The sequence below is a fragment of the Pieris rapae genome, chromosome 24 (genome assembly GCF_905147795.1).
Source record: "Pieris rapae chromosome 24, ilPieRapa1.1, whole genome shotgun sequence".
Lineage (NCBI taxonomy): Eukaryota > Metazoa > Arthropoda > Insecta > Lepidoptera > Pieridae > Pieris > Pieris rapae.
The window spans coordinates 4,720,794-4,742,159 of NC_059532.1; the positions used below are offsets into that span (position 1 = coordinate 4,720,794).

Genomic DNA, 21,366 nt, shown 5'->3' on the forward strand with positions numbered 1-21,366 from the left:
AGCCGCATTGACATCACATGTCTTGGATGTTTGTGGCTTAAGGAACTTACAAGATGTATAAGGAGAATTATAACCTAACCGAATTAAAATCTATGAAAAAAATATTGCTGATTTTATCAAAATTCTCAAAGCAAATTGCAATCCATTTGATCCACAATTAGATAAAGAAAATCTGTTAATACTTCAAAGTCTGTTTCTCCTGAAGTTGCTGACTTTTAATTGAATATTCAAGACAAAGGTGAGAATTTAAGGAAACAATTTAATATGTGTGAGTGAAAATACAATTCACCAGGTTTGCAGATAATGTAGCTGCCATAGCTGAAATCGCAAAAGAATTACAAGACTTAGTTACTAATATGGACACCACCTTTAACCAAGCGATAATGAAAATAAATCTTATTATTTTTATTTTAAATACTCAGTGCAGAAGGAAAGAAAGAAGGTCAAATATTGATGCTCATTCAAGCAGTTAGTACTAGCTCGAACTATTGTCTGGACATAATGGAAAAACTTCCAAAATTGTCTTCAATTGTCGCAAAAGTATTGGCATCCAGAACTAAGAATAATGTACCTGATATGGTAGCTACTTCGCAATTAACGATTTTGCGTGATTTAGTAACGTTAGTTATATATATTACTAGTTTATATACTATATTAGTTATACCACTAACGAATTTATCAAAACAAGCAACAAAGCAACTATATTAGATCCCCGCTTCAAAAACTTACATTTCATGTCAGAATTGACTGGTGCCAATGCAATATCCGATTTATCAAAAGAAATAATTGCAGAACACAAAATAAGAGGAAATCGTTTACCTACAATGAGGGACTTCTCCACGTGACATTGACAATGACATTCCTATGCAATATCATGCAAAAGAACCACAAAAAAGTTCTGTAAAAAAATCTATTCTATTGAACAAGATATTCAATAATATCTTCCTATTATATAATTGATATAATACTAATACGCGGTATTGAAAATTGCTATTACGCGCTAATTGCAATCGCATCGACTCTATGTAAACACGATGCTTCTGCCAATGTCAAATTTATTTAAATTATTTACAGTAACAGCCGATGGAAACATTGCCATTTAATTTTCAGTGTTTCTTCCAATCCCGAGGAAGCGTTTTCCATCAACAATTTGGCATTGTACAGAATGCCAATGTCATCCAGATGGTTCAATATGTAAAACCGACAAATCGCAATTAGCAAAGCTAATAGATAAGAAATTGGACACCACTATAGATCGACAACCGTCAACTTTTGATGTCTTGTTGATGATTTTTTTTTGTTGCATCGTTGAAAGATGTGCCACAAACCTATGACGGTATTTCTAAGAACTACCTCCCAAATGAAACTGTTCCAATTGATATTGTCTTCGACCAATATTTTTTGCCTTCTATCAAAGATTGTTTTTGGGAAGGGCACACAGCAAGGAAATATGATAACAGATGGAGCGAGAGAGTGCTACACTGGTACCCGCGCGATGACATCATCGCCGTCGCTGAGGTTACCTGGCCCGCGACAGACGCGAATGGAACCAGAGGAGGCCTATGTCCAACGGTGGACAAACCAAAATCTAACTAAATGAATATTCCTAAACTTTAAAGTTTTTTTTAGAAATAAAGGCTATTATTATTATCAAAGATTCTGAACGTCTACGGCGAAAAGAAGCAACCAGCCCTATCTCAATCGGTCCTAACCAATCATTTCGCAGCTGAACTTAAAAATGTGCAATTCAAAGAAGCTTTGGTTATCTAATTGTGGTTTTATTGGTCACTGAGGTAGTGAAGACATGTTGCCTTTCATTGGTAATAAAAACATTAACAGAAACATTGCCATTTAATTTTTAGTGATTCTTCCAAATCCGGTCCCTAGTGTGTTGCATTAAACAGAAAGAAAGATTCAGAGACTTCAGTATTTAGTGGAGAATGTTTTGGTCTGCTGAGGTTCTATGATGAAGTTAAAAAAACTCAATAATTTTAACCGACTCTAAAAGATTAAGTAAGAAAGATTTCCTTTTAGCAGTAACAGAAATAATCATCCAATCATTGTTGCATGTCGTGGTTAATTGTATCAATGTTGTTGGATTCCGGGGCACTCTGGTATCATTGGCAGTACCAAGGATATCCGAGCTAGAGCTGTGGTCAACGACGGAGATCGGGTTCCGTACAAACTTTTGTTGTGATTTGGCTCTCCTAAATCCCAGATATTGAAGTCTTGGACAAACATTTGGCGTTCAAGTCAGACTAAAGGTCGATATTACAGCAGGATTCTGGTGGATATACCTCCTAAACCATGGTTTTCAAAAATGACGCTTGGTAAAGCTATGACTTCGACACTTATGGCTGACACTGGGCCATGGATCCATTCCCTTCATTTGGCAAAGCTTAATCTTTTGCCTAAAGATATATGTGTGTGTGAAATGACGTTGGTGATTTTAATCATATATTCTTTGCCTGTACTCGACATAAACGTTTCGTTTTTAATTCCTCGCTTTTATCCATTAGAATTAATTTAGTTTTCCTACTTCAATTTCTGTCCTTTTACCTAATATAAAATTGATGTATATAGAATTTAAGCCATTTTTTCATAAAAATATAAAATTATAACCACTTCAGTACTTATATACTAAATTTTCCAATTCCGCTCCAATTTCTAATCCAATAAAATAAATCCCACTTCCCAACTTTTTTGCATGGCTGACGCACAGACCGTGCAGGCCAAAAAAGGAAAAAAAAGAGAACTGTATGCACATGATAACGAAATGACAAAATCAAGGCAAAAACCATAAACAATAGTGGACGCCTAAATAAAACAGAGTTAGTGTTTCGTATAAAAAATTTACTTTTTGACCTAAAAAATTTTGTCTTTCATAACCTTAGTTTTTTGGAACTCTATTGACCATAGGCAATTTAATTAATGTTATTATCAAAATGTTTGAAATTGTGGCAACACTATCTCGTATGCACACTGTGGTATTACACTTAACAGTGGCAACACCGAACCATCTACTTCGCGGCTCAAACATACCAATAGGCCTTAATCAGGCTCTCATGGGCCAATATATTGGTGAATCCTGTGTAAGAGTATAAATTACACAGGCGAGTATCTCTAGCGGGTGGGCTGGTGGAAACCACTCCACGTAAGAAGTACCGAGAGGTGGACTGTACCAAAGCTGGGAACGCTAAACCCCCACCACTATCGCCTTTACAAAGGGTTGTACCTGAAAGAAAAAAACATATGTGCAATTCACACATGGTAGAAGTGAACCTTCAAAAAATGTTTTTATTATTAATCATATATAAATTAATCATTATCTAAATGTGAAACAAAAACTAAAACATCGAAAGTTTGAAATTCGATCAAATGAAAAAGCGTGTATCAATGTAAAGAGAGGCTGTATAATGCCTGCTATCTCATTTTCTCCCACGTTAAATCTTATGAATTGATGTTTCTGTCTCTCTTTACCGCTGCATCCGGTTTGAAATCACGACGATTCTAAAGAAGTTTATCTATCTCATTTTCTCCCACGTTAAATCTTATGAATTGATGTTTCTGTCTCTCTTTACCGCTGCATCCGGTTTGAAATCACGACGATTCTAAATAAATTTATCTATCTCATTTTCTCTCACGTTAAATCTTATGAATTAATGTTTCTGTCTGTTTTTACTGTCGCTTTTTCAATTGCATCCGGTTTGAAATTACGATTCTAAAGAAGTTTCTCTATCTATCTCATTTTCTCTCACGTTAAATCTTATGAATTAATGTTTCTGTCTCTTTTTACTGTCGCTTTTTCAATTGCATCCGGTTTGAAATTACGATTCTAAAGAAGTTTCTCTATCTATCTCATTTTCTCTCACGTTAAATCTTATGAATTAATGTTTCTGTCTCTTTTTACTGTCGCTTTTTCCGTTGCATTCGGTTTAAAATCACAACGATTCTAAAGTTCGAAATTTCACTTCAAAAATCTAGTCAGAGATGTGTATAGTGGCTAAGTCTATGTACGGCGTATTGTGACACAAGATGTACAAAACATGGATTGGTCGAGCATTGCTTGCGAATGATGCGGAAATGCGAAAGATGATGAATGACGCTTGCCCGTATTCACTCATTCTCTTGCCCTTTTCGCAAGTGCGATCCTGGATACGACAACTGCAGCATCAACGATGGTCTGCAGGTGGACTGCAGAGTCCAAAATGGCTCTACCGGAATTTAATCCCGCAAATGACAAAGCGACTTCTAAGCCTAAACAGAAATAATCAAGAGAATAAACATCCTTTTTGTTCTAGGCGCGAAAGACAGCCTCATGTGCAGGGGCTGTTTCAGCGCAGAGGAATCAGTCACCCACGTAGTCCTGGAATGGGAGGCTGTGGCTAAACAACGTACAGAAATCCTCGGAACAGTGAGGTCGCTCCGTGAAACCTGTGAAGTGCCCAGGAGAATTCTGTGAATTCCAGAAGGAAGGAGTTAGACTGGCTTTTTGTAGCCAGGACTTTACGCACAACGGAATGAGTACCAACCATAACCATCCTTGTTAGATTCCTTTGTATTATTTGGTAGAGCCTCTAGTTAATTTTTCGTTTACATTAAGAAGAAGGTGCAGCGTGATGCATTAGCTGATCGTAAGTAGTTCGTCAAAGCTTTAAATACCTGTGCGTCAAATTTCCTGCTCGAGTAAGGAAGCAAGAAGGAATTCTTCTAAGACCATCAAAAATAGAAAATTTACAAAGAAATTGTTCCCAACATGGTCGAAATTTACAGAAAGTTTTCTGTAATTTTCTGTGATTTCCCAGTTGGGATGCAATGTGAGCGTCAAATTTCATTACCTTTTCCCCACTTTCACTCTACTTTAAAACCTTGGACCAGCCAGCGAGAAACAGGGATCCATCAATAGATAAAGAAGATGGAGAAACGTTACCAAGGAAGATGGAATATTCGTATGATGGCAAATTACTGCTACCTTGAAGAGGGTCTCGCTTACAAATATCTACAAAAAGAAGACTACAAAACGAAAAAAATAACAATTTTTCTTAAAAAACCCAACGATTGTCTGACTTAGATTATTATTAATATTACTTTAGCTGTGTTGAAACACCTCAATTTTGCAGTTTATTTTTATTATAAATATTATATCAACATTGGCAGTTTCTGTAAAAATCTGCGTTCACTGCACAAAACGTTATGCGACATAATTGACAACTATTAATTGACAAATTAATTGACAAATTAATTGACAAATTAATTGACAAATTAATTGACAAATAAATTGACAATAAAATTTAATATAATTCACAAAGATTGGAGGCCTGTATTTTTATAAGTGTGCTGAAAGAAAGTGTATTATTGTAAATTCCTACCATTAGCATGTCCAGCGCAAATTTTGTCCGCAGCCAGAAACTCCTTATAATCCTTCGAAGTGTTGTTGACACAATCGTCAAAGGGTACGAATGGGATGTCCAGTACTTTCAAAATGGGCGATTCTGACCCCGCATAGCCCGTTGTCAGGCCCCAGCCTGCTACCTGGATTTAATGCATATCTTCATCGAAAAAGTAAGAAAAGCTTCCAAATAATAGTACAAAGGCGTATTAATCATTTTCAATGTGACAATGTGTGGGTTATATGTGTAAAAAAAATAATTACTGTTGACGTAATCAAAGAAAATCATTGGAACACCCCTCCTCCCCCCCAAACCCCCTATATGGCTTACGTAATACTTGAACGGCCCGCAATCAAATAATAAAAACACATTTCCAATCAATCAAACAGTTTTAACAATGAGCAGGAAACAAAACCCTGAAAACCAAGCTATTACAGTCTCCCTCATAAAAATTACACCTGTTTTGTGTTAATAAGGTGTTTGGTTTGGCTTGTTATTATTTTTAACAGAACAGGGGGCAAACGGGCAGGAGGCTCACCTGACGTTAAGTGATACCGCCGCCCATGGACACTTAATACCTCGCTCGCGAGTTGCGTTGCCTTTAAAGAATTGGTACGCTCTTTTCTTGAAGGAAAGTCGAATTCGATTCGGAAATACTTCAGTGGGCAGCGGGTTCCAAAGTGGTGGTGGGCGGCAAAAACTGCCTTGAAAAACGCGCTGTTCTGTTAAAAATTCTTTAATTATTATTTATATTCAAACAGACCTTGCCCATGTTCCCCTTTCTCAGTTGTTCCTCATTCAGTCTCGGGTCGAAGTCCAAGCAGAGCGGACGTATGTACGGGCGATAATAAAACGGCTCGTTGACTACCACCACGGCCAGATCGTATTGATAATTTAAATCGGCGCCGTAGAAGCGCGAAGCCAACTCTATTTTTGATACCTGAAATAGAGAAACAAGAGTTTTTCTATTGGAGGCTCAAAATCACTACATAGTATAAAACAAAGTCGCTTTCTCTGTCCCTGTCCCTTTGTATGCTTAAATCTTTGAAACTACGCAACGGATTTTGATGCGGTTTTCTTTAATAGATAAAGTGATTCAAGAGGAAGGTTTATATGAATAATAAAATCCATTAAATAGTGGATAAGTACTGTTATTTTTGAGGTTTCTAATGTGATGTCGTAAATAATTACATTTTTTCCGCTTACATTGCAAAGGCAGGCTGAACCCTACGAGTTTTATCAAAATAATGCACTAAGTATTGTACACATTGAAAAGGTCTACAGAAAAGTCCGTGATCGTATATGTCTATCTCTTATGGATAACCCACATTTTTGTATACAGCGTTCACAGATTTTCTGTAGTGTATTTAGTATCAGCATTGCACCCGTGCGAAGCCGGGGCGGGTCGCTAGTTTAAATATATTTTGTAACCGACATAATGACCTGGTTAGAAAAAAATGTTTTTGTATGTTATCATTTTCTGTGCATATTTTGAAGATACTACCAAGATACTGTTTTTTTATGTAATAGGAGGCAAACGGACAGGACGCTCAGCTGATGTTAAGTGATACCGCCGCCCATTGACACTCGCACTGCCAGAAGGCTCGCTAGTGCGCTGCTGGCCTTTCAGGAATTGCTATTGCTTTTTATGTGCCTTCACTCTAATTTTTTGGTTTCGATTGACCGGAGCGAAGAGCGATAACGCCGCTCGTTTCATCAAATGTTTTCACTGTATTGGTTTTGTAATTATTTGTTCAGGACCTGGATGACCTAGCTTTACTTGGTATTTTTTTTAACTGGTTTTTTTAAACTTATTAGTTTAAAGAAAAAAATCATCAGTGTGATAGAACACGAATAAAATGAAATTTTCTAGAAATGATTCCTAGCTGGATCGATTTATCGAAACCCCCCGTATACTAAATTTCATGAAAATCGTTGAGAGCCGATTCCGAGATTCCAATTACATATATATATACAAGAATTGCTCGTTTAAAAGATACATATAACGATATAAAAAAGTAATAAATCTTACGTCCCGTCGCTGAGCGTATAACGAGTCGTAGGGATGATCCCAATCACGGTACAGTTTGCCAACAGCCACCGAGTACAAATAACTGGGCAGTTGGTGTATCTTCTCGTACCAGAAGCAGTGAGCAGCTAAAATGCATGAAAACAGGCCTATTGCATCATCTGTCTCTTTCCAACACAGCGGTAACACAATTAAAAAGAAAGAAACGAAAGACTAAATTATTATTTAGGGTAATTTGTTTACGGATGAAACGTCACGTAGATGCGCAGCGTCTTTCGAAGAAAAGGATAGAGCGATTGAGACCGACCGAGAGAGAGTGAGAAAGGGAGATAGAGAAAAAATAAACGCTATTGGTTGATAGATTCGTTTAGTAGTTAAATATTAGAACTTTAGATGGCAATTCTGTCGCTAAACGTCTGGTGCAGTAAACGAAGTTTTTTTATTTATTTTTCGAATAAATGCTATCATCTTATGCAATTATAATTATTTATTTATTTTTTAATGTTGCTGTATTTTTTGTTGTTAATAACAAATAATTTTTATATAAATTCAATCTACTATTCTACACAGACTCAAGACTAACCGACCGTCGTTAGAGTGAGACCGACTACATAGTCGGTCTCACTCTAACGCGTACCAGCTGCACCGGCCGCGTTCTCTTTCATCTCTCTCTGTCAAACTGTATTTACGCTGTGATGGAAAGAGACGAGACGACTTTAAACTGTGCAATTACTGATTATTTTTTTATGAATAAAGGAAATAAAATTTTCTCGAATGTTTGTTATAGAAATTATTTTCTTAGCAAATACTTTCTTTCTGATTTACTTTTATGTTTTCTCTAAAACTTACATACCCGATATAACAGTCGAAGTACTAATAAGCGAACCCCCACAAATCTGAGTGTGTGTGTGCGCAGTCAAGTTCTTTATGTAAATACCCACATGCCACGGCACCGCACCCCTTTCCGCCATCCCGCCCCCTATCACCAGGATCTCCCCTTTGGGGGTTACAGTCCCGCACTCTGGAATATATTACACGAATACTAGAATATGTTTGATATGATACTTGCTGTTTTTGCTGCGACATTTTCCCAAACCAATAGACATTTGCTGCGACATTTTCCCGAGGCAATAGACATTTGTTGCGACATTTTCCCGAGGCAATAGACATTTGTTGCGACATTTTCCCAAGGCAATAGACATTTGTTGCGACATTTTCCCGAGGCAATAGACATTTGTTGCGACATTTCCTCAAAGCAATAGACATTTGTTGCGACATTTTCCCGAGGCAAAAGACATTTGTTGCGACATTTTCCCGAGGCAATAGACATTTGTTGCGACATTTTCCCAAGGCAATAGACAGTTGTTGCGACATTTTCCCGAGGCAATAGACATTTGCTGCGACATTTCCCCAAAGCAATAGACATTTGTTGCGACATTTTCCCGAGGCAAAAGACATTTGTTGCGACATTTTCCCGAGGCAATAGACATTTGCTGAGACATTTTCCCAAGGCAATAGACATTTGTTGCGACATTTTCCCGAGGCAATAGACATTTGTTGCGACATTTCCCCAAGGCAATAGACAGTTGTTGCGACATTTTCCCGAGGCAATAGACATTTGCTGCGACATTTCCCCAAAGCAATAGACATTTGTTGCGACATTTCCCCAAAGCAATAGACATTTGCTGCGTCATTTTCCCGAGGCAGTAGACATTTGCTGCGACAGTTTCCCGAGGTCATAGACAAGAATAACATTTACTTCATAGACATTTTTTTAAATTATAAGATATCAAATTATCCAACGATATCTCACCTGGATAACATTTAGGCTTATAATTCCACTGTCCATCCGTACAGAACATATATGGCAAGTCCTGGGGGCTGTAATAATTCGGGCGCCGGCATTCGGGCTGCACCGTCGTACCATCCAGCTCCTCCTTCCCACAATCCCTGGTGCTGTCAATCCCACCATACTCCGTCACCAGGCAACGGTACACCACACTGTCCGATGGTTGCAGCTTGCAGGACCCTGAGGTTTCATAGCAATTAGAAATATCGGACGTCGAGGCAGAATACGAAATTCCACCCGTATCACCTCGACGTCCGCCGTTCCACAACTGCGCGTTTTTCCAGGCAGTTTTTGCCGCGCACCACCACTCTGTGGAACCAGCTGCCAACTGAAGTATTTCCGAACCAATTCGACTTAGGGTCCTTCAAGAAAAGAGCGTACCAATTCTTAAAAGGCCGGCAACGCACTCGCGAGCCCTCTGGCATTGAGGGTGTCCATGGGCGGCGGTATCACTTAACATCAGGTGAGCCTCCTGCCCGTTTGCCCCCTGTTCTATAAAAAAAACATTAATTCATATGATTTAACGTGGGAGAAAATGAGATAGATAAATTTATTTAGAATCGGGGTGATTTCAAACCGGATGCAGCGGTAAAGAGAGACAGAAACATCAATTCATAAGATTTAACGTACGAGAAAAAAAAAATCTAATGGAATATTGGAATAAGCATTAAGTTGGCAACTGGTAGAGAGTACCAGTCACCCGAGAGTTGGTGCTTTCCTTAACGAATAAGAATCGGAATACAGCGAGGAAATTCTGCCAGCGTTAAAGGTACACTGCCTCAGGGACTAACATACATATATATATATGTACTAGCGGATCCGACAGACGTTGTCCTGTCTACACGTCTTTAATTTCAAAATTTCAATTTTTAATAAGCCATTTTGATGAAAATTATTATACAAATGTTTATGACAATATCTAACGATCCAGCACATGGTCACACACGATATAACACAATGATAACAAAACTTTTTTTAAATTTCGGGACAGACTAAAATTAAAATTAGAATATTATTTAAAATTTGACACTGCGATGGTAGCGCCGTCTGTCGGATCCAATGTAAAACATTCCAAAATCAACAACAACTAATAAATTGAAAATTAATTAAAAAAACATTGTCCAGCGGACAAAATTGTGAATCTAAACCATTCCCAGATCCCCTTGAACACGCACAAAAAATTTCGTCTAAATCGGTCCAGTCGTTTAGGAGGAGTTCAGTCACATACACACGCACACAAGAAATATATATATTAAGATATATATTTATATAAAACATTTTTTTTATATTATTTTTAAGATGTAGTTAAAAATAAATATAAAACTGAATAACTTGAAAATAAAATAATAACTTGATAATACATACATGTTATATCAGCATTAATTATTTAGTTAAAACCCATTTAAAATATATTTCAAAGTAAGGGATTTTATGTAACATTAGAAAGTGCCATTTTTTTTTTCGGACAATTAACGCATCTATCTACCAAAGATGAAATATATATAATATGTAGAAAAAGGTTCATATAACTGATTAAATACATAATTTGGTTGCGATGGTTGGAAAGTATATCACATATTCATGCCGCAAAGTATGTATGTGAAAGTTAAATCTTCTAATGTATGCCCGAGAGATTAACGGTATAAATGTATCCAGAGTTGAGTGAGTAATAAGTTTTAAAAGGCCGGCATCGCGCATGCGATCGACAATGTGGGTGTTCTTGGGTGTTGGTATCGCTTGAGTATCAATTTATCAGGTGAGCCTTCTGCTACATTCAACATACAAACATTTGTATATAAAGGTTTCAAGATCAAAGTACACTCACGCACACAAGTGGGCAAAGTCTCTACGGACCACACCCCACTATAACAATGTATGGTCTCGTCTCCCACCAACTTGTATCCAGGCTTGCAGGACACATTCAAAGTCAAGTAGCGATCGGAATTCGCTGGTGAAGCCAGACGATAGAAACCATTTCTTGGATGATCTGGTACGGAACAGGATTTTGGGCTGAACAAAAATATTTTTCTAAAATTACTTAATATTATTAACACTTGGGAAAAAGCATTTAAAATATATCGCAAAACATTAAAGGGAACCAATGGACCTCAAAGTTGTGAATCAAATTTACATATTACGATAAATTCATTATAATTCAGATTGATTCATAAAAAAATAAAAAAGTGCGTGCGTACAAAGTATACTCTGGCATTGAGAGTGTCCATGGGCGGCGGTATCACTTAACATCAGCTGAGCCTCCTGCCCGTTTGCCCCTTGTCCTATAAAAAAAAATACTCACGCGACAATAATCTGCGCTTCCGTAGTAGTGGTTGTAGTAGTTATGGTCCTATTACATAATATGTCAGATTCGTCGGAGCCGTCGGCGCACTCTTGGATCTGAATTATTTATTTATTTATTTATTTAGTACTCCTACAGCTAAGATAAATTATATATAATAGCAAACAAATACACTGAGAATATAGCCACAGAATACATAATACATTATATAACAAAAGGATTTATAAAAGGGAACAAACAAACAAAGTATTTAATAAAATTAACTAACTGTGATTAAATTTAATTAATTAAGCCCAAATTGGTTGTGTTGTGTTGTGTAAATGTGTGGGAATTTGAAAAAAAAGCGGTGCCCCTATATATCCAGATATAGATGGGTAAATGTTGTGTGATGAACTCAAAGTCTGAAATCTTTTTAGCCTGATCAGAATGTGGCTACCCATGTTTTTGTTTTAAATTTTATCAAAGATTGCAAGACCATATCCAAATGTATGGATAGCAATGCGCATATAACTATATTTGTAATGGTTGCTAGTGGGGAGAGGAGTTTTTCTAAACTTAAGCTAAACCTATCTGCGATCGCCAATATCGCAATCCCGATTGACAAACTTGGCAACTGAGAAAGAAATTACTGAAAACTTCGATTTTGATAAAATAATAAAATAGTTCGCCGACAGAGAGGCTAGAAAAGTCAATTTTTTGTAGTTTTTTTTTGTAATAAATGGTAATTTCCTTATATATTTTTCCTTTTTTCATATGGGTTTGAATTGCAGTTAGTTAGTCTAAATCTCGCCCATGGCGCTAAAAAACTCTCGGTACTCTTTTAAAAAAGCAAATTTCAAAAATTTCGTGTCTTGTACTGAAACACACACTTAAATACACAGTACCTGGACGGCATTTTATTTTTTTATAAATTGTGTTTTTGGAATTTATATATAAGTACAAATTACATACATATGCTGGAATAGCTTTAGTGTTGTGTCGTTAAAGCAACTTTAAAAAAAGTAGTATTATTATTCGCCGATAGATGTCAGGAAGATACATTTTTCAGTTTAAATTGGGACTACTCAAACACCACCTTTCTGTTATTTTCTATCATTTATTCCTAGCTAGATCGATTTATCGCCCTCGAAACGCCCCGTATACTAAATTTCATGAAAATCGTTGGAGCCGATCCCGAGATTATATATATACTAGCGGATCCGACAGACGTTGTCCTGTCTACACGTCTTTAATTTCAAGATTTCAATTGTTAATAAGCCATTTTGATGAAAATTATTATTCAAATGTTATGACAATATCTAACGATCCAGCACATGGTCACACACGATATAACACAATGATAACAAAACTTTTTTTAAATTTCGGGACAGACTAAAATTAAAATTCGAATATTATTTAAAATTTGACACTGCGATGGTAGCGCCGTCTGTCGGATCCAATGTAAAACATTCCAAAATCAACAACAACTAATAAATTGAAAATTAATTAAAAAAACATTGTCCAGCGGACAAAATTGTGAATCTAAACCATTCCCAGATCCCCTTGAACACGCACAAAAAATTTCGTCTAAATCGGTCCAGTGGTTTAGGAGGAGTTCAGTCACATACACACGCACACAAGAAATATATATATTAAGATATACAAGAATTGCCCGTTTAAACAAATAAGATTATTTTTTATTCTGAAAATAATAATTGCAATATTCTGTGTATAATGCAAAAAATCACAAAATCCAAACACCAAGTTAAAATCAAACTTACATAGTTACAATCGGCTCCCTCGTCGACGCACGCGCCGTACGCACACTGAAAGAGATTAGTTTGGCAGACTGCGCCTGCGCATCCCCACAGCGACTCATCCGACCGATCGGCGCAATCCGCATTACCGTCGCACGCGAGAAATAAATCTATCATATCACCGCTCTCGCAACGAAATTTGTCGCTGGAAATTTATTTCACATGAAATAACCTTTCATAAAAAAATATCCACAGCGTTTTTTTATTAAAATAAAAAATTTATTAAGAACTAGCGACCTGCCCCGGCTTCGCACGGGTGCAATGCTCATACTAAAATGACACTACAGAAAATCTGTGAACGTTGTATATAAAATGTGGGTTATCTATAAGAGATAGACATATACCATCGCGGACTTTTCTGTAGACCTTTTCAATGTGTACAATACTTAGCACATTATTTTGATAACTCGTAGGGTTCAGTCTGCGTTTGCAATGTAAGCGGAAAAAATGTAATTATTTACGACATCACATTAGAAACCTCAAAAATAACAGTACTATTCCACTATTTAATGGATGTTATTATACATATAAACCTTCCTCTTGAATCACTCTATCTATTAAAAACCGCATCAAAATCCGTTGCGTAGTTTCAAAGATTTAAGCATACAAAGGGACATAGGGGCAGAGAAAGCAACTTTGTTTTATACTATGTAGTGATGAAATTGGCATTACCTTTCATTACTTGATTGGTCTAAATTTTACCACTTTTTTGGTTATGCATAATGGGGCGTTGAATTTATCCAAAATTTATCGTTAATATTATCGGAATTAGCAGACACCGGTAAGACGAGATTAAGATAAATAGTAACAGAGAAAACAACAACGAAAGCCCCAACCCGGCTGGTCCCCGTGGGGAATTAGACCGAAACCCTCCAAAAATAAATAAAAAAACAACATTATAAAGAAAACAGTAAACAAACTCTACCCAGGTTAGGGAACAACATGGAGTAGAGTGGCCTTAGAAAGGCCAGAATGGAGTAGATTGGAGGAGGCCTTTGCCACCTGGCAAGCGGACAAGCAGAAATGGAAGAAAGAATCAATCTACGAAAAATAAAAAATAAAGAATACGCCGAAATGTCCGATAAAAAAGGCTATTATTATTATTATCGTTAATATAAATAATCAAAACCTTATTAGTATAGATTCTCATGAAAATAGAAAAAATGCAAGGTGCTAACCCAACAATATTGCTTTGATCACGACACCGTGGCAGCAATTCATCAGATTCGTCTGCGCATTCCTTCACTCCGTTACACGCAGCTGTGCCGTCCACGCACGCGCCGTACGTACAACGGAACAGATAGTCAGGACAACTAAAAAAAAAAAAAAAACAATTTATAAGGCACACTAGCTTAATACACATACAGATAAAATTTTACCCAGAACGAATGACATAAGTATAAATAAAAAGAATTTAGAAGTATTTCCAAACCAATTCGACTTAGGGTCCTTCAAGAAAAGAGCGTACCAATTCTTAAAAGGCATTGAGAGTGTCCATAGGCGGCGGTATCACTTAACATCAGGTGAGCCTCCTGCCCGTTTGCCCCCTGTTCTATAAAAAAAAAGTATTAAAAAAACAATATCATATTTCTATAATCTAGTAAGACATGGAATTTATGAAAATTTAAAAAAATTGTTTTATTTTATGTATGTTTATATTGTGGTCGTCTTTTGTATATAGAAATAAATAAATTTGAACAATGACGTTATCTACCCAATACACAGGTCAAATTATTATTTAGAGGAAACTATATCTCTTATAAAACACAAAGAAACTTACGACATTTTCCGGCAGAGGGCGTGGGTTTCGTCACTTCCATCAGCACAGTCTTTTGTTCCATCACAGCGCTTATCCACTGATATCCTCTTACCATCAAGACATTGGTATTGGAAAAACCTTAAACAATTATTTTTAGGCATATCAAAAGTATTACTAATTATGATTAAAGATATTATTACGAATACAGGTTGACTGCAATGTTTCTAGATTTTTCTACTAGTTAGAGAACTTTTTAACAGGCTGAAATATGATTTCTGACCATTTCAGTAGAGGGTCAATCATATATTAGATAATTGTAATTTTCATAATGTGACCTTAGTTTAAAGCTGAAATATTCAGAACATGTGTAGTAGAGTGTTTGGAGTTCAGGAGACTCCTCTTCAGGACTTTAAAATTTGCAAATATTGTGCAAGATTATTCTCAGAGAAATTATCGAGCCGAAACAGGTCCAATTCATTTTCAAATTCAATTTAAAGAGATTCAAGTGCGAATATAGTAAGAGGAGTGATAAAGTACTGTGTCAAGTGCTCATATTGAATTAATTAGTTTTCTATCTGATCCCTTAGCTTGTAACGACATATTAGGATAGTTCCTGTTAAAATTACCTTTCACACTCTGCCTCATCAGATCCATCAGAACAATCTAACACACCATCACATTGTTTGTCAAGCGGAATGCAGAAATCACTACATGCATGTTCATCTGCACTGTAAGTAATAAGAAATACATATATTAATTGTTTCAGTACTTGAATTCTTACAATAATAAGATTAATAATAATTTATTTTGTAAGTAACAAAAGGAAACCACATAGCCAGGTAGACTTAAAGACTTTAAACCTACTTAAAACATATAGAACATATAGAGGCCTAAAAAAATATTTATAAGAAGTGATAAGTGCTAAAAGTGAGTGAAAAACAACAAATAACTGGTAGAGTATCAAAATCAGTATCAATACTTTGTGTTTCAAGATTAAATCAACAAGAAAACACCTAAAAGCATATCATCGCATTTAACGGCACTGGTTTCTCACTAGAAGTAAAATTTACAAAATAAGATAAGTACGAAAAGTGGATGTAAACGAAAGAGTGTTGCATACGTCAAAGTAACCGTTCCAAACACTTAATGTTATTTCCACAACTTATAGTGAATCGGTACAGTTTTATGAAAGTAATAATTATTAACACGTAATTAAGTGAATCATCATCATTTTAATAATTTGACATCTATCATAACAAGACAACAAAAAAGGGTTGCCAACTCAAAAATTAAATAGTCCCAATAGAAAATTCATAAATGCAATAGTTCTGAAAATAAAGAGGTAGCAGTATATATATATAAAAAATACTAGAAAACCACCAAAAACAGAGAAACAACAATACAATGAATCTTCAAGTAAAATTAATATTAGAAAAAATGGAAGAAATGAAAATTGAGTTTAAAAAACAAACTGAAGAGTTGGCAGAAAAATTTAACAGGAACCTGATAAATGTTATTGACGAAAAACTAAAACCGATGAGAGAAGAAAACAAAAATCTAAAACAAGAGGTAAAAACTCTTCAGACAAGAGTCAGGGATTTAGAGAGAACTACAAGAAAAAACAACATTATACTTCATAGCGTAGCAGAAACCGAAACAAACACGAATGATCTCATGAAAAACGTACTAGAGATACTTACGAAATTAGTAGAAAAAATAAAGAAACGCGGGAATGGGACCAGTGGGAACTCAGCAACCTAAGAAGGCTCGGCAAGAAGATGGAAGCTAAAAATAGACCAATACTTATAACACTCACTCTAGCATGGCGGAAGTATGAACTCCTAAAGAACAACCACTACTTTCCTTCTAACATATATGCTACGGAAGACTATCCAAAGGAAGTTTTAATCAAACGTAAAGAGTTAAAACAAATGAAAAATAACGCAGAAAAGGATGGGAAACTAGCTTTTATACGATATGACAAACTAATAATAAAAGAGAAAGGTACAACAGATGCCAAAAGGAGAAGGTCATCTTCAGATAATGGTAACGGCAGCATAAACACAGAAACATCGGCACCTACAAAAATTAGTAAGTCGCACCCACAAATATTTCGTTCAAGAGCAAACTCAGCTTCCAATACTGGCAGAACAAACAATCAATAAAACGTACACACGAGAACCAGGAAAAAGCACGACAACTATAAACAGAACCATAACAATAACGACACATTACTCCCCAATCCGGCTGGTCCCCGTGGGGAATGCGACCCTCCATCAAACAAGGTACATATAGCAACACTTAACACTCGAACCCTTAGAACAGATGAAAGTCTTAAAGAATTAGAACTAGCGATTGAAAACCTCAATTGGGATATCATTGGTATTAGTGAAATGAGAAGACAGGGAGAAGGCATTGAAGAGTATCCAAAATATGTAATGTATTACAAAGGAGAAAAGGCTGGCCATAGAGGTGTAGGATTTCTCGTAAAGGCATCTCTAAAGAACAATATCCAGAAATTTTTAGGCTTAAACGACAGAATAGCTGTACTCAACATACTCCTCCCAGGCTACCCAGAACAATGGACACTAATACAAATCTATGCACCAACAGAACAAGCCGATGAAACAGAGAGGGAGCTCTTCTATAACACTCTAGCGGACCACATAAGAAACAACCAAAATAAAAACACTATAGTCATGGGCGATTTCAACGCCCAAATCGGTACTAGACAAGCCAACGAAGCTTTATAATTAGAAAACATGGCGATGGCAAAAGAAGCGTTAATGGGCAACGACTGGCAGAATTTTTAATGGAGAACAACTTATACCTAATGAACTCTAAGTTTAAGAAGAAAACAAAATGCAAATGGACATGGGTCTCCCCTGATGGAAAAACTAGAAATGAAATTGATTACATCCTATCGAATAATCCCAAAACCTTTGTCGATGTAGACATTATTCAAAATCTTAACTTTAATACTAACCACAGAATGGTTCGTGGAACTCTACTTCCAAAAAACATTAAAAAATCAAGAAAACATATACACAAAACTATAGGAAAAGATTTTAAACACGAAAATCTTCAAGAAATAAAAACTAAAATAAACTCCTTAGCAAAAGATGAAACCTACAAAAACCTACACATTACAGAACAATATAACAGCCTAGAATTACAACTGACCAGTGTTAGCAACATACAACAAAAAGGAAAAAATAAATTAAAAAAACTCAGTGACAAAACGCCAAAACTACTTGCAGAAAGAAAAAAAAATTATACAAGAAGACAAGAAAGGAAATTTAAGAAAAATTAATAAACTAAGCAAACAAATACGAGAGAATATAAGGAATGACCAAAGATCTAAGAGACTAAGAACGTTAGAAAATTACATAGAAAAATCTGGTGGCACAAGAAAGGCTCTGAAAGTACTACGAGAGAAAAATGACTGGATTCCAAAATTGAAGAAAGCAGAAAAGAGTTTTACCCAAAGGAAGGACATTCTAGAGACAACAACAGACTTTTATAAGACACTTTATTCCGATCAAAGTAAACAAATGAACTATGAAACAAATGCAAACAACAAAAACAAAGTGATAAACCCTTCAGAATATAGCACACAAGACAAAGAACCTGATATTCTACAGTGCGAAGTGGAAAAAGCAATAAGAAGTCAAAAACTGGATAAAGCTCCTGGACCAGACATGATATACAACAAACTACTAAAAGGTACCATAGAAGAGATAAGCCCACTATTAACAGATATCTTCAACAAAATAGTTAACACAGGCATCATCCCACAACAATGGAACATATCGGATATAATTTTGATCCATAAAAAAGGCTCTAAAGAGGATGTCAATAACTACAGACCCAATCAGCCTTATGTCGAATATCTATAAAATATTTTCAAAGGTACTTCTCAACAGGATATGCAAAAAGATTGATGAAAATCAGCCAGAAGAACAAGCAGGCTTTAGAACCAACTACTCCACTTTAGATCATATTCATACCGTTAAACAAATAATGGAAAAATACAGAGAATACAATCTACCACTATACACTGCCTTCATAGATTACAATAAAGCCTTTGATAGCCTTGATCACAGCTATATGTGGAAGTGCCTACAACAAATGGGGATAAATAATGTGTATTTGAATCTATTAAAGGAAATATACAACCACAACAAAGCAAGAATCAAACTAGAGAAACTAGGAAGCACCTTCCAAATCAGCAAAGGTGTTAGACAGGGTGATCCTATCTCCCCGAAATTATTCCTAGTCGCTTTGGAGGGCATTTTCCGAAATATAAGCTGGGATCAAGTCGGTATAAATATCAATGGAAGATTACTTAGCCACCTTCGCTTTGCGGATGATCTGATTCTTTTTGAAGAAAACCCAGAAAAATTGCAGGTCATGATTGAAATGCTTACAAATGAAAGTATCAAAGCTGGACTAACCATGAATACAGAAAAAACTAAGGTGATGACAAACTCCTATCAAGACAGAAATCAAAGTGAATGGAAAGATATTAGAGTATGTAGAAGAATATGTTCACTTAGGGCAAATAATCTCTCACGAAGACCAAATGTCTAAAGAAATACACAAAAGAATTGCTAATGGCTGGAGAAAATACTGGGCAATGAAAGAAATAATGAAGAGCAAGGATATGAATATAGGTCTAAAGAAAAAAGTATTTAATACCTGTATACTGCCCTGTGTTACATATGGATGTGAGACTTGGTCCCTTACACAGTTACACAGGAAAAAACTGACAACATTCCAACATGCAGTTGAAAGAAGCATGCTCGGCATCAAGAGGAAAGATAAAATTCGAAACACTGACATACGGCGTAAGACAAAACTAACCGACATACTGATCAGAATAGACCAACAAAAATGGAGGTGGACAGGACATTTGATGCGTTCTTCAAAGAACAAATGGAGCAACATTGTCACACACTGGTATCCACGTAACGGCAAAAGAAGTAGAGGACGTCAATACAGACGATGGGAAGACGAACTAAAACTGACAGCAGGTCCAAACTGGAGGAGAGTCGCCTTGGACAGAACACAGTGGAAAGAATTGGAGGAGGCCTTTGCCGAAAGGCACACTGTTATTAGGGACATTCTATAATTTTAATGTACATATATATAGTAACTTTAACAGTAATAAAGGCTATTTTATTTTAAAACATATAGAGGGGGTACCAAAATTATTCTTGAAGAAAATATAATTTGATTAGGTCACTAAGTTACTTTGTCATAAAATTTGTCAAGAAACATATTTATGTACTTACTATGTTGCTATGCAATATATTATATGGTAGAGGATTATGGATTACATTTATAAAGTGCTAAACAGAAATAATATTTATAGAAATAACTTTGACTTAATTTAGTTATCATACAACTAAACTTACTTGCAATCAGTTCGTCTTTTGGATCGTAATACATTTCTGTTGGAAGAGTTACTGAAACAAAACAGGTTTACAATTATTAGTTATTGAAAGTATAAAAATTTAAAAATAAGATATAAATAAGATTTTTTTATAATTTGCTGTTTAAAAGATTAAATTATAATAAAATGCATTTAAAAACATACCTAAATCCATCTGTTCCTAGAGGAGAAACTTCTGCAGCACCTAAAACTGAATAAAGTATCTTTATGATTAAAATATTAAACAAAATAATTATGTATGAAGAATAGCTTACCAAGAGCAATAATAAAAGTAATTAAATACATTTTTAAATACTTGCTAATAATTGGTATATACACATTGTAACAAAATTGGTCAGTTATAGTATGATAGTTATCAAATTAGAATAAGATTTTCCTGTTTGTTATTCGCGAATGACCTCATAACAATAATTAAATTATCTTCGTTCTTCAGACATAGCAATTAAACATTTGAGCGTCAAATGGTGCATAATATTGATACACTATCGTCCAGCGTCCATGTATAAGGTCAAGGTCACGACGTCAATAACTTCACTAGCACAGTACAAATTTTACTTAATTTATATTGTTTGATGTTTCTCAGTAAGTGCATTATGTATGCAATTCTTATGAGAAATAAAGTTATTCTTGACTTATATATTTATGACTTTATCTTTACAAAATTACAATAAACATACTAGAACTAATTTGTTTAAATCTAAAGTAACTAAATTTAAAATTTGCTTACAATATTTTGTCTTGTAATTTGTGGCAGACTTCGCGGCAGTTATTTTTAAAATTTAAACA

The 21,366-nt window shown here is 35.5% G+C and overlaps 1 protein-coding gene across 2 annotated transcripts; it reads right to left on the reverse strand.

Moving 5' to 3' along the window:
- Positions 1-2,298: 2,298 nt before the first annotated feature.
- On the reverse strand, positions 2,299-21,142 carry LOC111000756 (modular serine protease). Of its 2 annotated transcripts, none has more exons than XM_022270315.2 (15): positions 20,835-21,142; positions 20,725-20,764; positions 20,543-20,593; positions 15,749-15,850; positions 15,144-15,260; positions 14,542-14,676; positions 13,328-13,508; positions 11,568-11,665; positions 11,094-11,278; positions 9,233-9,448; positions 8,273-8,440; positions 7,423-7,547; positions 6,154-6,330; positions 5,370-5,532; positions 2,299-3,235 (listed from the first exon to the last, which is right to left on the reverse strand). In XM_022270315.2, exons 1-15 carry the CDS (start codon positions 20,863-20,865, stop codon positions 3,033-3,035), a joined length of 1,992 nt encoding a protein of 663 aa, XP_022126007.2. In that variant the 5' UTR covers positions 20,866-21,142; the 3' UTR covers positions 2,299-3,032. The 2 variants fall into 2 exon arrangements, with proteins under 2 accessions (XP_022126007.2, XP_022126006.2); XM_022270314.2 differs by having other exon boundaries at positions 20,725-20,770.
- Between the last annotated feature and the right edge of the window lie 224 nt (positions 21,143-21,366).

Excerpts from the sequence above, each read along its gene's own strand:
- LOC111000756 (XM_022270314.2), bottom strand. The coding sequence starts at position 20,865 with ATGTATTTAATTACTTTTATTATTGCTCTTG. Across the intron at positions 20,771-20,834 it reads TACTTTTATTATTGCTCTTG|TTTTAGGTGCTGCAGAAGTT; the intron begins GTAAGCTATTCT and ends TACTTTATTCAG. Across the intron at positions 11,666-13,327 it reads AGGGAGCCGATTGTAACTAT|ATCCAAGAGTGCGCCGACGG; the intron begins GTAAGTTTGATT and ends TAAATAATTCAG.